General features: G+C 39.7%; 1 protein-coding gene across 8 annotated transcripts in view; it reads left to right on the top strand.

The window, feature by feature from the left end:
* GANC (glucosidase alpha, neutral C) overlaps positions 1–14,034 on the top strand; it is a 75,483-nt gene that overhangs the window by 29,785 nt on the left and 31,664 nt on the right. For 7 of the 8 annotated variants that reach the window (XR_007152748.1, XM_047861222.1, XM_047861223.1 and 4 more), the window contains 4 exons: positions 2,603–2,669; positions 4,068–4,164; positions 5,832–6,012; positions 6,239–6,392. Coding sequence is in view for 7 of the 8 variants with exons in the window: in XM_047861222.1 (XP_047717178.1) it covers positions 2,603–2,669; positions 4,068–4,164; positions 5,832–6,012; positions 6,239–6,392 (499 nt within the window). In the remaining variant the exon portion in view is untranslated. Of the gene's footprint in view, positions 1–2,602; positions 2,670–4,067; positions 4,165–5,831; positions 6,013–6,238; positions 6,393–9,059; positions 10,270–14,034 lie in introns of those variants that run through there. The other variant, XM_047861226.1, reaches the window with a different exon arrangement.

Raw genomic sequence — 14,034 nt, 5'->3', positions numbered from 1 at the left:
CATCCAGGCGCCCCAAGGGGCTCATTTTTAAAAAGAAACATGCATTTCAGGGCTCCTGGGTGGCTCAGTCGGTTAAGTGTCCAACTTCTACTCGGGTCATGATCTCACGGCTCGTGGGTTTGAGCCCTGTGTTGGGCTCTCTGCTGACATTTCAGAGCCTGGAACCTGCTTCTGATTCTATCCGCCTCTCTGTCTCTGCCCTCCCCTGCTCATGCTGTGTCTCTCTCTGTCTCTCAAAACTAAATAAATGTAAAAAATAAATAAATAAATAAAAAAGAAACATACATTTCATGCACACATACAATTTTTAGAAAACTTCTTCATTCTGCCAGAGAGGAAGAATGAAACTTGTAAAGCCAAGAAAGGAAACTTGTAGAGCCAAGAAAGTTTTGGGCTCTACATCAAAAGATTGTGAACCTGAACAGCCTCACTTCTCACGTAGTTTGGCTAATTGAAGGAGGGCGGCAAAGTACCCACCTCAGCCAAAATGTTTGCTTTTTGACCTAAGTTATTTGATTCTCAATGTTGTGCCTCACATGTTTACAAGAAAAAAAAAAGGATTTAAAAGATCTTACTTATGTAAAGACCGAATTTTTCTTTTTTTAAATATATTTTTAAAATTTTTTCATGTTTATTTATATTTGAGAGAGAGAGAGAGAAAGAGCCTGAGCAGGATAGGGGCAGAGAGACAGAGGCAGAATCCAAAGCAGGCTCCAGGCTCTGAGCTGTCAGCACAGAGGCCGATGCAGGGCTAGAACTCAGAGCAGTGAGATCATGACCTGAGCTGAAGTTGGTCACTTAACCAACTGAGCCACCCAGGTGCCCTTTTAAAAAATTTTTTTATTGCTTATTTATTTATCAGAGAGAGAGAAACAAAGAGAGTCAGAGGACAAGTGGGGGAGGGGCAGAGAGAGAGGGAGACACAGAATCTGAAGTAGGCTCCAGGTTCCGAGCTGTCAGCACAGAGCCCAGCATAGGGCTCGAACCCATGAACCATAAGATCATGACCTGAGCCGAACTCAGATGCTTAACTGACTGAGCCACCCAGGTGCCCCAAGACTGCATTTTTCAAAGTGCTTTCACAGCATTTTGGCCTGTGTAAAGATACTCATGTCAAACAATTCCTCAGAATTATATAGAATTACAATATGATCCAGCAGTTTCACTCATGGATTTATATCTGAAAGGGCAAGTAGGGACTCAAGCAAATATTTGTATACTTGTGTTCTTAGAAGCATCATTCACAGTAGCCAAAAGGTGAAAACAGTCCAGCAACCCAAGAGTCACTGACAGATGAATGTGCACACAAAATGTGGTATATACATACAGTGGAATGTTACTCGGCCTTAAAAAGGAAGGCAATTCTGACATATGCTACAAAATGGATGAATCTTGAAGATATTATACTAGGTGAAATAAGCAGTCACAAAAAGACAAATACTATATGACTCTAGTTATAAGAAATCTATGTATCTATAGTAGTCACATTCATAGAGACAGGAAGTAGAAGGGTGGTTGTCAGGAGCTGAGGGAGGAAGAAACGGGGAGCTATTGTTTAATGGGTGTGGAGGTTCAGTTTGGGAAGATGTAAAAGTTCTGGAGATAGATGGTGATGATAGTTGCACAACAATGTGAATGTACTTAATGTCACTTTAAAATGGTGAAAATAAGGGGCACCTGGGTGGCTCAGTCAGTTAAGCATTGGACTTCAGCTCGGGTAATGATCTCATGATTTGTGAGTTTGAACCAAGCTCCACATAGGGTGAGCCTGAGCCCTCCTTTGGGTGAGCTCAAGCCACACTCATGTGAGCCCCATTTCTCTCTCTCTCCCTCTCTGCCCCTTGTGGGATTATCTCTCTCTCTCTGTCCCTCTCTCACTTGCACCCTCTCTCTCAAATAAATAAATAAATAAATAAATTAATTAATTAATTAAATTACATAAAATGGTAAAAATGAAAAAAAAAGGGGGGGTGGGGTAGCACACCTGGCTGGCTCAATCAGTAGAGCATGCAACTCCTCATTTCAGGGTTGTGAGTTCAAGCCCCACATCAGGTGTAGAGATTACTTAAAAAATAAATAAATAAAATGTTTAAAATGAATAGTAAATAAATAATTAAAATGGCAAATTTTATGTTAGGTCTATTCTACCACAATAAAAAATCATATTCATGTCAGCTTCAGTTCATAAGGAAGATGATTACTGGCATTTATGTAGAACACAGATCAAATTTGTTAAATATACTGACATCACAAACAGGTCTTTTAACATTTTTTAACATCCATCCAATTTTGAAAGAAAGAGCATGCACGGGGTAGGGGCAGAGAGAGAGGGAGACACACAATCTGAAGCAGGCTCCAGGCTCTGAGCTGTAAGCACAGAGGCCGATGCAGGGCTCGAACTCAGAGCAGTGAGATCATGACCTGAGCTGAAGTTGGGCACTTCACCGACTGAGCCACCCAGGTGCCCCACAAAGTGGTCTTTTAAAAGACAGACTCATTTTCTCAGTCTAATTTTTTAATAATCCAAACAAAATGTACTCTTGTGGTAACCACATTTGTTGCAATGTATAAACTCAATTTGCTCCTTTTTTTGTGCCACCAGGAAAACCAAGAGGATCTAGGCTTGTGGGAGGAGAAATTCGGAAAATTTGTGGATGTCAAAGTTAATGGTAAAATTGAAACTTGTGTAGTATTAAAGCAGATCTTGCCAAAATCACTAAATGTTGCTACCTATAAGTCCCTTGAGCTCTGGCACCTAAAGAAGTGATTTCTGTAAGGAGAACAGAAATGTCAGATTTGGATCCTTTATTGTTCAATAATGTATATCAACAGAGAAATAGTGAGTATGTACCTTCAGTGGTCTCATGTTAAGGGCCTAGGTCAGCACACTGCTGGTACTACTCAGTATACAGACAGCCGCAAATCCCACATTCTATTTTCATGAGAGTCAAGTGATGAGAAACAAAATTCTAAAGCTCATTAGCTCCAATATTCCAAGCCATTGGTTCTCAACCTTTTCCAAGCCTCCCCATCATTCACACAAGTATCACATACCCATCTGTGAAATTTCTCACTAGACTTAGTGATAGTATGTGTGTGGTGGGGAGTGAAAAGTTTGTCTCTTTTGGATATATGGTTCAGATACTTGGAGCTTATATAGTTGGAAGAAATACTCACTTTCCTCCTTCCTCCTTCCTACCCAGTAGGATAACAGATCCTCCCTAACTCCTTGAGAATTGCTGTTCTAGCATCTGTATCTATAACTTAGTATAATGATCAGGGCTGACAATGTGTCCAAAGTTTATAAGTAGGGGGGCCATCGGGCTTTCCTTTCTGTAACATCATAATGTTTTTTACCTTCGCTATAGCACCCCCTTTCCAGAAATTCCTTTAAATAAGGACCATTTGATGTCAAATACTTTTACCTAAGAGTGAATTTAAGTCTGTTATCTCTCTTAGTTACTTGCATTTTTCCCATATTTCTAAAATAATTGTTAAATAAAGGACCTTGTCTTTGGTTAAAAACAAAACCAAAAACGTATCTACAGTCATTGGGAAGGGATATTTTTAGGAGCCAGGGAAGATCCTCCTGATGGTCTTGGCATTATAGTCCCTGTATGCAGTAAGAATAAATGATCAGGCAGAAGACATCCAGTCTTTCATCTAGTGAAGATTAAAATTGCTCAGTATCCTTTGTTTCCTAATGCAAAGAAGCATGAAGTACATTTTAGGAACTTTTAGATTAGAAAAAAAAAATCTAAAACTTCATAGGTATGCTTTACAGATCGAAAGAATATTTACTGTAAATGAGAACACAGAGAGCTTCAAGCATATAGCTAAGGAAACACTAACAAATGACCAGAACTTTGTCTTGTGCGTGTTTGTATCCCCACAGTACCTAAATGTAACATCTTACAGAAAGGGCACACCATGATTTACTGATTGATCAGGGCAAGTTCAGGTCTCTCAATCCCTAGTCTAGTCATCTTGCTACACTCATAAGTAACTGAGTTTCCTTAAATGATTGTCCCATTAAGAAGCAAAATTCTATATCCTGGTCCCTACAGGTCCTGCCTCCATTGGTTTGGATTTCTCCTTGCACGGATTTGAGCATCTTTACGGGATCCCACAACATGCAGAATCACACCAACTTAAAAATACTGGGTAAAGTGAAAACAAAAATTCTTATAGGATGCTCTGGTTTCTGGACTGTAAAAGGTTTTTTTTTTAATGTTTATTTATTTTTGAAGGAGAGAGAGATAGAGCATGAGCAGGGGAAGAGGAGAGAGAGAGGGAGACACAGAATCCGAAGCAGGCTCCAGGCTCTGAACTGTCAGCACAGAGCCCAACGTGGGGTTCGAACCCACAAACTGAGATCATGCCCTGAGCCAAAGTCAGATGCTTAATCAACTGAGCCACTCAGGCACCCCTGGACTGTAAAAGTTTGAAGGGAAAATATGTGAGATGTCTGAGCCTGAGCCAATATGTGCCTGGTCTTGTCCTCCTTGAGCAGTGGTTTTCCATTTTTATCTTATTTTTGGCAAAAAATTGAGAACTATAAAACTGTAATTCTGAACCTAAAAATATACAGAGAAAGTAAGAATATGGAACTATTGTGGTTGAAGCAGGAGAGAGAGCTTCATCATACCACCTCCCTAGGTTTTGCTTTCACCTCTCTAGGCTTTTCTGCAGAACCTGGGGAGAATACAGGGTGAAAATCACTGACCTAGAAAAAGGTATTTACCAACCTCTGAGCCAGAGAATGAGACATTGTGGCATCTTGTGGCCCTTGGGTGGCTCAGTCAGTAGAGCGTCCAACTTCGGCTCACGTCACGATCTCATGGTTCATGAGTGCAAGCCCCTCACATCAGGCCTGCTGCTGTCAGTGCAGAGCCTGCTTTGGCTCCTCTGTCCTCCTCCCTCTCTCTCGCCCTCCCCTGCTTGCGCTCTCTTCTCTCTCAAAAATAATAAAACATTAAAAAACAAGAAAAATTGTGGCATCTCATGTCACCTTTGATTCCCTTAGGGGGATCATTTCAGACTAACACTATTGACAAGTAAATGCCAAAGACGTCAGACTAAGGAAGCAAAACCAAAGAGAAACAGTCTGATCAAGGGTTCAGATGCCGTTTCCACAACAGTTGGGCATGGTAACAAGTGAATCAGAAACTATGCTTCCCACCCCAATTCAGTTCCCCATCTTTCCCTACTCAGTACTGTAGAAGCATGTTAGGACACTATCTGTCATTTTGTTTTAGCAGCAGAGAAATACACAGTTTGCCAATGATATTTACCGTGTGCTTGCTATTGTAGAGGATTCATAGGAAATAGTCCTCACAAGAGGTATTCAGAAAAGATATCTAAGGGGTACCTGGGTGGCTCATTCGGTTAAGTAGCCAACTCTTGGTTTCGGCTCAGGTCATGATCTCACAGTTCTTGTGTTTGTTGGGATTCTCTCTCTCCCTCTCTCTGCCCCTCCCCTGCTCCTGCTCTGTCTCTCTCAAAATAAATAAACTGAAAGAAAGAAAGAAAGAAAGAAAGAAAGAAAGAAAGAAAGAGAAAGAAAGAAAGAAAGAAAGAAAGAAAGAAAGAAAGAAAGAAAGAAAAAGATATCTATGAGACCATGCATGCCAGTTGTCACAGAAGGGGATGCCAAAGGAATCAAAGGAGGAGAATCACATTAACCTTGGTTGGGTTAGGAAAGTAGTACGAGTAAAGCCTTGAAAGATGCATAGGACTCAAGTGTTTGCAGGGGAGAATGGAGCTATGCTATTCATTAATAATATATTTGTGATTGTAATTGATGATAGTCCCATCTTTGTGTGTTTCAGTGATGGTGATGTTTACCGTCTTTATAATCTGGATGTCTATGGATATAAAATACATGACAAAATGGGCATTTATGGTTCAGTGCCTTATCTCCTGGCCCACAAACCAGGCAGGACTCTAGGCATTTTTTGGCTGAATGCCTCAGAAACGCTAGTGGAGATCAATACAGAGCCTGCAGTAAAGGTGAGCTTATGGATCATGGCTGCATGTCATACTTACAAAACAACAACAACAACAAAAAAAACTAGCGTAGTCATAGCCCTGGGCTTTGTAGTGGCAATTCTCTGCCACCAAAGTCTTTGCAATATAATCAAGTGAAAGTTAACAGTATGTACCAGTTACTTACATATGGATGAATGTTGTAAGCTAGAGGGAAAGTTTTCAGACCCTCATTCCATTCTTTTTCTAGTACACACTGACCCAGATGGGCCCCGTTGCAGCTAAACAAAAGGTCAGATCTCGAACTGATGTGCATTGGATGTCAGAGAGTGGAATCATTGATGTTTTTCTGCTGACAGGACCTACACCTTCTGATGTTTTCAAGCAGTACTCATACCTTACAGGTACAGCTTCTTGTTTCATTATATTTCTTCTATTGCATGTGTCCTAATTTTCAGTTAATATTTGTTGTACACTGTATAGAATTTATAAACAATTTGCCCAAGCTTTTCAAAAAGCAGGCATTTCTCTTCTCATCTTTATCCCATTCAGCTTGGTAAAATGTTGCACTGGGACTAGAACTCTCCATTCTCTAATCCCTAATACTCCATCTACTTTCCTTGGAGCCTTTAAGCCTGGGCTTTCTTTGTCTTTATCTCAGATGATCAGTGTCCCAACCTGAACTTTTTCTATGTTCTCTTCTCCATTGAAATATACCACTGGTTTTAGCACTAAAGCATTTTATCTTGAAAAGATGTAAAAGATCATCTTTGTTGATGTGGAAAAAGCATTTGACAAAATTCAACACTATTTCATGATAAAAACGCTCAGAAGGCTAGGAATAGAAGGAAAGTTCCTCAACATGATAAAAGGCATTTATGAAAACTCCACAGCTAACACCCAATTCAGTGGTGAAAGACTGCAAGCTTTCCCCAAAGATCAGAATCAAGACAAAGCTGCCCACTTTGACCATTGCTATTGAACACTGTAGTGGAAGTTTCAGCCAGAGAAGTTAGACAAGAAAAAGAAATAAAAGGTATCCAAACTGGAAAGGAAGAAGTAAAATTATTTCTATTCACAGATGATGTGATCCAACATGTTAGAAAATCCCAAAAAATAGGGGCACCTGGGTGGCTCAATCAGTTAAATGTCTGACTTTAGCTCAGGTCACGATCTCATGGTTTCTGAGTTTCAGCCCTGCATCGGACTCTGTGCTGAGAGCTCACAGCCTGGAGCCTGCTTCAGATTCTGTGTGTTTGTGTCTCTCTCTGCACCCTGCCCCCTGCCCTGCCTCCACTAGTGCGCTTGCTCTCTCTCTCTCTCTTTTTTTTTTTTAAATTTTTTTTTCAACGTTTATTTATTTTTGGAACAGAGAGAGACAGAGCATGAATGGGGGAGGGGCAGAGAGAGGGAGACACAGAATCTGAAGCAGACTCCAGGCTCTGAGCCATCAGCCCAGAGCCTGACGCGGGGCTCGAACTCACGGACCGCGAGATCGTGACCTGGCTGAAGTCGGACGCTCAACCGACTGCGCCACCCAGGCGCCCCTCTCTCTCTCTCTTAAAAATAAAAAGAAAACATTAAAAAAAAAAGTTAAAAAAAAAAAAAAAAGAAAATCCCAAAGAATCCACAAAAACTACCAGAGCTAATAATTTCACCAAAGTTGCAGGGTACATGATAAACACACAAAATCAGCTGTGTTTTTAATTTTTTTTTTCAATGTTTATTTATTTTTGGGACAGAGAGAGACAGAGCATGAACGGGGGAGGGGCAGAGAGAGGGAGACACAGAATCGGAATCAGGCTCCAGGCTCTGAGCCATCAGCCCAGAGCCTGACGCGGGGCTCGAACTCACGGACCGCGAGATCGTGACCTGGCTGAAGTCGGACGCTTAACCGACTGTGCCACCCAGGCGCCCCTCAGCTGTGTTTTTAAATACCAGCAATGAACAATCTAAAACAGAAATTGAGAAAACAATTCCATTTACAATAACATCCAAAAGAATAAACTACCTAGGAATAAATTTAACCAAGGAAGTGAAAGACTTGTACACTGAAAACTACAAAACATTCTTGAAAGAAATTAAACAGGCCTAAATAAATGGAAAGACATCCTATGTTCATGGATTGGAAGTCTTAATATTATCAAGATGACAATACTACCAAAAGCAATGTACAGATTCACTGCAATCCCTACCAAAATTCTGGTAGTCATTTTTTGAAAAAGTGGGAAAGCTGATCTTCAAATTCATATGGAATTGCAAGGGGCCCCGAATAGCCAAACAATTCTGGGGTGGAGGGATTGGGGGTGGCAGACTTATACTTCCCAGTTTCAGGCCTTACTGTAAAGTAATCCAAACAATATGGTACTGGTATAAGGATAGACACATAGACCAATGGAATAGAATTGGAAGTCCAGAAATAAACCCATACATCCCTGGCCAATTGATTTCAGCAAAGGTTCAAGACCACTTACTGGGGAAAGAATAGTCTCTTAAACACGTGGTACTAGGATAAGTGGATAGACACATGCAAAAGGATGAAGTTGGAACCTTACCTAACACCATACCACACACAAAAAACTCAAAATAGATAAACAACATAAATATAAGAGCTAAAGCCATAAAACTCTTAGAAGAAAACAGGGGCAAACCATCATGACCTTGGATTTGGCAACAGATTCTTAGAAAAGACACTAAAATCATGAGCAACAGAAAGAAATAAGAAGTAAGTTTGACTTCATTAAAATTAAAAACCTTTGTGCATCAAAGAACATTATCAAGGAAGTAAAAGGCAACATACAGGATGGGGGACAATATTTGCAAATCATACATTTGTTAAGAGTCTAGTATCTAGGATATATAAAGAACCCTTACAACTGTACAACAAAAAGATAACTCAGTTCTAAAATGGGCACAGTACTTGAATAGATAGTCTCTAAAGATATACAAATGGGTTAACAAGCACATGAAAAGTTTCTCAACATCATTAGTCATTAGGAAAGTGAAAATTAAAACCACAATGAGATCCTACTCCATACCCACTATGATGGCTAATTTTTTTTTTTTAATAGAAAATAGTAAGTATTGGTGAGGATGTGAAGAAACTGGAACCTCATACACTGCTGTTGGGAACATAAAATGGTTCAGCTGCTGTGGAAACATTCTGGCATTTCAAAGAGCTAAACATAGCATTTAATATGTCAACTTGCCTAGGTCATAGTACCCAGATATCTGGTTAAACACTAGTCTAGATGTCACTATGAAGCTATTTTTTAGATGAGATTATCCTGTCAGTACTATTAGTTACATTGATAGACTTTGATTAAAGCAGATTACTCTCAGTAACGTGGGTGACCTTCATCCAATCAGTTGAAAACCTTAAGAGAAAAGGACTGAGGCTCTCTAAAGAGAAAGGAATCTGTCTCCAGACTGCCTTCATATGTAAGCTGCACCTTCCCTGGGTCTTTGGTCTGCCAGCTTGCCCCGTGGAATTCAGAGTTACCAGCCCCCACAATCACATGAACCAGTTCTTAAAATCATTCACTCTGTAAGTGTAGAAATATATATATATATACATACATACATATACATACATACACACATCCTGTTGGTTCTATTCCTCTGCAGAACACTGTCTAATATCCTTCATATATATATATACACACACACACATATATATATATCCCTGTATATCCTTTATATGTCCCCAGCAATTCCACTCTAGATAAGTGAAAGCAAGGACTTGGAGGGACACTTGTATGCCAATGATCATTGCAGCACTATTCACAATAGCCGAAAGAGGGAAACAAGTACCCATCAAAGATGAATGGATAAACAAAATGTGTTAAATACATAAAATGGAATATCATTCACTAACGTAACAAGCGATGACATTCAGATACATGCTGCAGCATGGATGAACCTTCAAAACATTATTCAAATGAAATATGCCAGACATAAAGGGACAAATATTGTATGATTCTACTTACATGAAGTACCTACAATAGGCAAATTCATAAAGACAAAAAGTAGATTAGCAGTTATCAGACGCTGGAGGGTGGGATGGGTATTGGAAAGCTATGGCTTAATGGTTCAAATTTCTGTCTGGGGTGATATAAAATTTTGGAAAGAGGTAGTGGTAATGTTTATACTACATTGTGAATATAATTAATGCCACTGAATTGTACACTTTAAAATGGTTAAAATGACAAATTTTATGTTCTCTTTTGCCATTTTTTGTAAAATGGTAATATATTAACCCCCCCCCCCAATTGAATTGTATGCTTTCATTTGGTCAGTTGTATGGTATGTGAGTTACATCTCAATAAAGCTGTTAAAAATAAAAGAAATGTAGCATCGCTTCTGATGCATTCTCTTGCTAAAAGTTCCTGGGTCCAACCCATGTTCAAGGGAAGTGGAATTTGATTCCAACTTTGGTGGGACAAACAACCAAAAATTTATGGATATGGGAAGACACACATATAGGAATAAGCACTGTCAAGGCCCACCGATAGGCCTTTTCAACGTTGTTATTGGGGAGAAGAAGCCTGGTTTATAGGAAGATGCTTCAAAAACAGTGGGTCTGCCACCGTGTTCAAAGAAATCCAAGTTTTAAGTTTAGAGACTACCTGTTGACTCCTGATGAGGACTTAACAACATCCCCCCTTCTTCTCTCCCAATATTGTTATATCATAATGTTTAGTTAAATCAATATTTAGTGCTTATACTTTTCAAATGCTCAAAGGTGTCAGATAATTTACCCATCCCACTTTTCTCTCTGTAACCTTCCCTCCCAGCTCTCTCTGTCCTGCCTCCATCTAGGTTGTTGCTCTCCAGGCTCCCTGCACAGCTGTCATCCTAGGACTTTTGCTTACTATTTTCTGGTGTTTGATCCCCCTTCTCTTGGGTTCCATGTTTTTCTTTCTTGTGGTTTATTACCTTATTGTTTTTGGTTTTTGGTTTTTGTTTATAGCATCTTCTGGTAGTTTCCTAAGAAAGTGCCTGTGAGGTACATTTTTTGCCTCTATGCAGGATGAAAACATCTTTTCTACCTTCACTCTTGATAATTTGGCTAGATTGAAAATTATTTCTTGGTGGGGGGCTTAGTAGGTTAAGCATCTGACTTTTGATTTCGGCTCAGGTCATGATCTCACAGTTTGTGAGATCAAGACCCCGCACTAACAGCATGGAGTCTGCCTGGGATCCTCTCTCTCCTCTCTTCCCCACCCCCCACATGCACACACTTTCTTTCTCTCAAAATAAATATTCTTTTAAAAAAGAAAATAATTCTCCCTATGACCCAGAAATTGCACTACTAGGAATTTATCCAAAGGATACAAAAATGCTGATTCAAAGGGGCACATAAACCCCAATGTTTGTAGCAGTGCTATCAGCAAAAGCCAAAATATGGAAAGAGCCCAAATGTCCATCAACTGATGAATGGATCAAGAAGATGTGGTATATATTTATAATGGAATACTATTCAGAGACGAAAAAGAATGAAAGCTTGCCATTTGCAACAACATGGATGGAACTGGAGGGTATTATGCTAAGTGAAATAAGTCAGAGAAAGACAGATATAATATGATTTCACTTACATGTGGAATTTGAAAAACTCTACGAAAGAACATAGGGGAAGGGAAGGAAAAATAAGGTAAAAACAGGGAGGGAGGCAAACCATAAAAGACTCTCAAATATAGAGAATAAATTGGGGGTTGCTGGAGGGGGCTAGGTTAAATGGGTGAGAGATATTAAGGAGGGCACTTTGCAGGATAAGCACAGGGTGTTATATGCAAGAGATGAATCACTGGGTTCTACTCCTGAAGCCAAGACTACACTGTATGTTAACTTGAAAATAAATTAATAAAAAAAATTATTTCTCTATTTCCTTCCATCTTCTTGCTCCAAAATCACTCTGAATTCTGTTTCCTTGTGTATGATCTGTCTTTTCCTTCTGAAATATATTCTGAAATTTCTAATACTTTGAAATTCTGGAAACTGACAATAAAATGCCTTGATATAGATCTTTTAAAAAATTTTGTTCATGTCAGTGCAGGGCTCGAACTCACTAACCGTGAGATCATGACCTGAGCTGAAATCAAGACTCAGATGCTTTAACCGACTGAACCACCCTGGCACCACAATATAAATCTTTTTTTTTTTTTTTTTTTTTTTTTTCAAATAATCATTGTGCTGGGTATTAAATGTGAGCTCTTTCAGTCTTTAGAATTGTGTCCTTCACTTTTGGTAAACAGTCTTGGATTATTCCTTTGATAATTTCTTCCCCTCCCTTTTCTCTTTCTACTGTACAGATCTTATAATCTCCCTTATTTTCTAAGTTTTCTCAATTTTATCTTCTAGGCCTTCCATTTATGCTATATTTCTAATTTCTTCATACTCGTTCTTTTCCTCTGATTGTTCTTTATTTCCAGTGTCTTAAACTAGTCTTATTTCAGTATATTTTTTCATCTCTCTGAACATACTAATGATAGATAATGTTTTGATGTTTACTTTGGTTCCTTGTATTGTCTCTGTTTTCTCAGAAATCCTTTTATTCTATTTCCTTTTTTTTAATTTTTTTTTAATGTTTATTTATTTTTGAGAGATAGAGAAACAGAGCTTGAGGGGAAGGGCCAGAGAGAGAGGGAGACACAGAATCTGAAGCAGGCTCCAGGCTCTGAGCTGTCAGCACAGAGCCCGATGCGGGGCTCGAACTCACGAACCACGAGATCATGACCTGAACCAAAGTCGGGACGCTTAACCGACTAAGCCACCCAGGCGCCCCTCGTTCTATTTCTTTATATGGATCCTTCTAATCTTGGAGGCTTTCAATAAGGTTCTGCCTCAAAGCGCTCTAGTATTGGGGATGGAAGGTGGGGGGGAGGAATCTTCCCTCTAGGAGTTTTCGGAGAAGAGAGATGAGCTCTTCTCCTCATATTCCCCTTTCAAACACTCTGGTGAGAGCCTCCCTCACTTTGCTCAACAGTTACCACCTCTCCTCTGTCCCACACTTTCCAAAGTTTTGTTGAAATTACTCCTCTCCCATTCTTTTTGTTCTTGTGGCTTTATTCTTTTTTTTTTTCTTTCTTTCTTTCCTTTACTCTGATTTTAGTGGGACTTTAGGAGGGAAAAGAGAAATGCAAGTGGTTGGCCAGAAGCCTGCCATGTTATCAGTAAATGTTTTGATAGCAATTGATAGTTTTTCCTGCCTTTAATCCCCTTCCCTTTTAGTCAGTCTCAACACTGCTCCCTAATTTTTCTAAAACATAGATATGCTAAGATCACATCTTGCCAAACTTTTGATGACTTCCCATAAGAAGATTTAGCATTCCTAGCCTGAACTACAGGGACCCTTACAAACTGATCCTCTCCAGTTTCGTCTTCTACTGGTCTCTCTCACAATGTAACCACCCTGGATTATTTATTTTTCCCTAAGCTTATCATGCACTCCTCTGCCTCTTTGTCTTTTCCATTCCCTGTGCCTCAATGCTCTATGCATTCTCTCTGGTAGATTCCTCCTACTTACTCTTCAAGGTCCAAAACCAAGTGTTACTACCTCTGTGAAGCCTTTTTTTTTTTTTTAACGTTTATTTATTTTTGAGAGAGAGAGAGAGAGAGAGAGAGCAAACAGGGGAGGGGCAGAGAGTGAGGGAGACACAAAATCTGAACCAGGCTCCAGGCTCCGTGCTGTCAACACAGAGCCTGACACGGGGCTCGAACTCACAAACCATGAGATCATGACCTGAGCCAAAGTCGGGCATTCAACTCACTGAGCCACCCAGGCGCCCCTAGCCTTTCAAGTCTCCACATTTTACTGCAGGCAGTATTAACTCCTCTGTATTCCCATAATACTAGGCTGATACCTTTAACATAGCAGTTACACCTCTAAGCAGAACAGTTAATTTACGTACCTGCCTCATCAGCCAAATTATCACTTTCTTGAGGGTGAAGACAGTGTTCTCTTCTCCTTGATATTCTAAGTACCAAGCTCAGTGCTTAGACCCTGTAGACATTTAGGACATGTTTATCAAATGTGTAATGATCATT

The sequence above is a fragment of the Prionailurus viverrinus genome, chromosome B3, assembly GCF_022837055.1.
Source record: "Prionailurus viverrinus isolate Anna chromosome B3, UM_Priviv_1.0, whole genome shotgun sequence".
Taxonomy (NCBI): domain Eukaryota; kingdom Metazoa; phylum Chordata; class Mammalia; order Carnivora; family Felidae; genus Prionailurus; species Prionailurus viverrinus.
The sequence above is the reverse complement of the archived record's forward strand: the minus strand, read 5'-3'. Positions and strand labels throughout refer to the sequence as shown.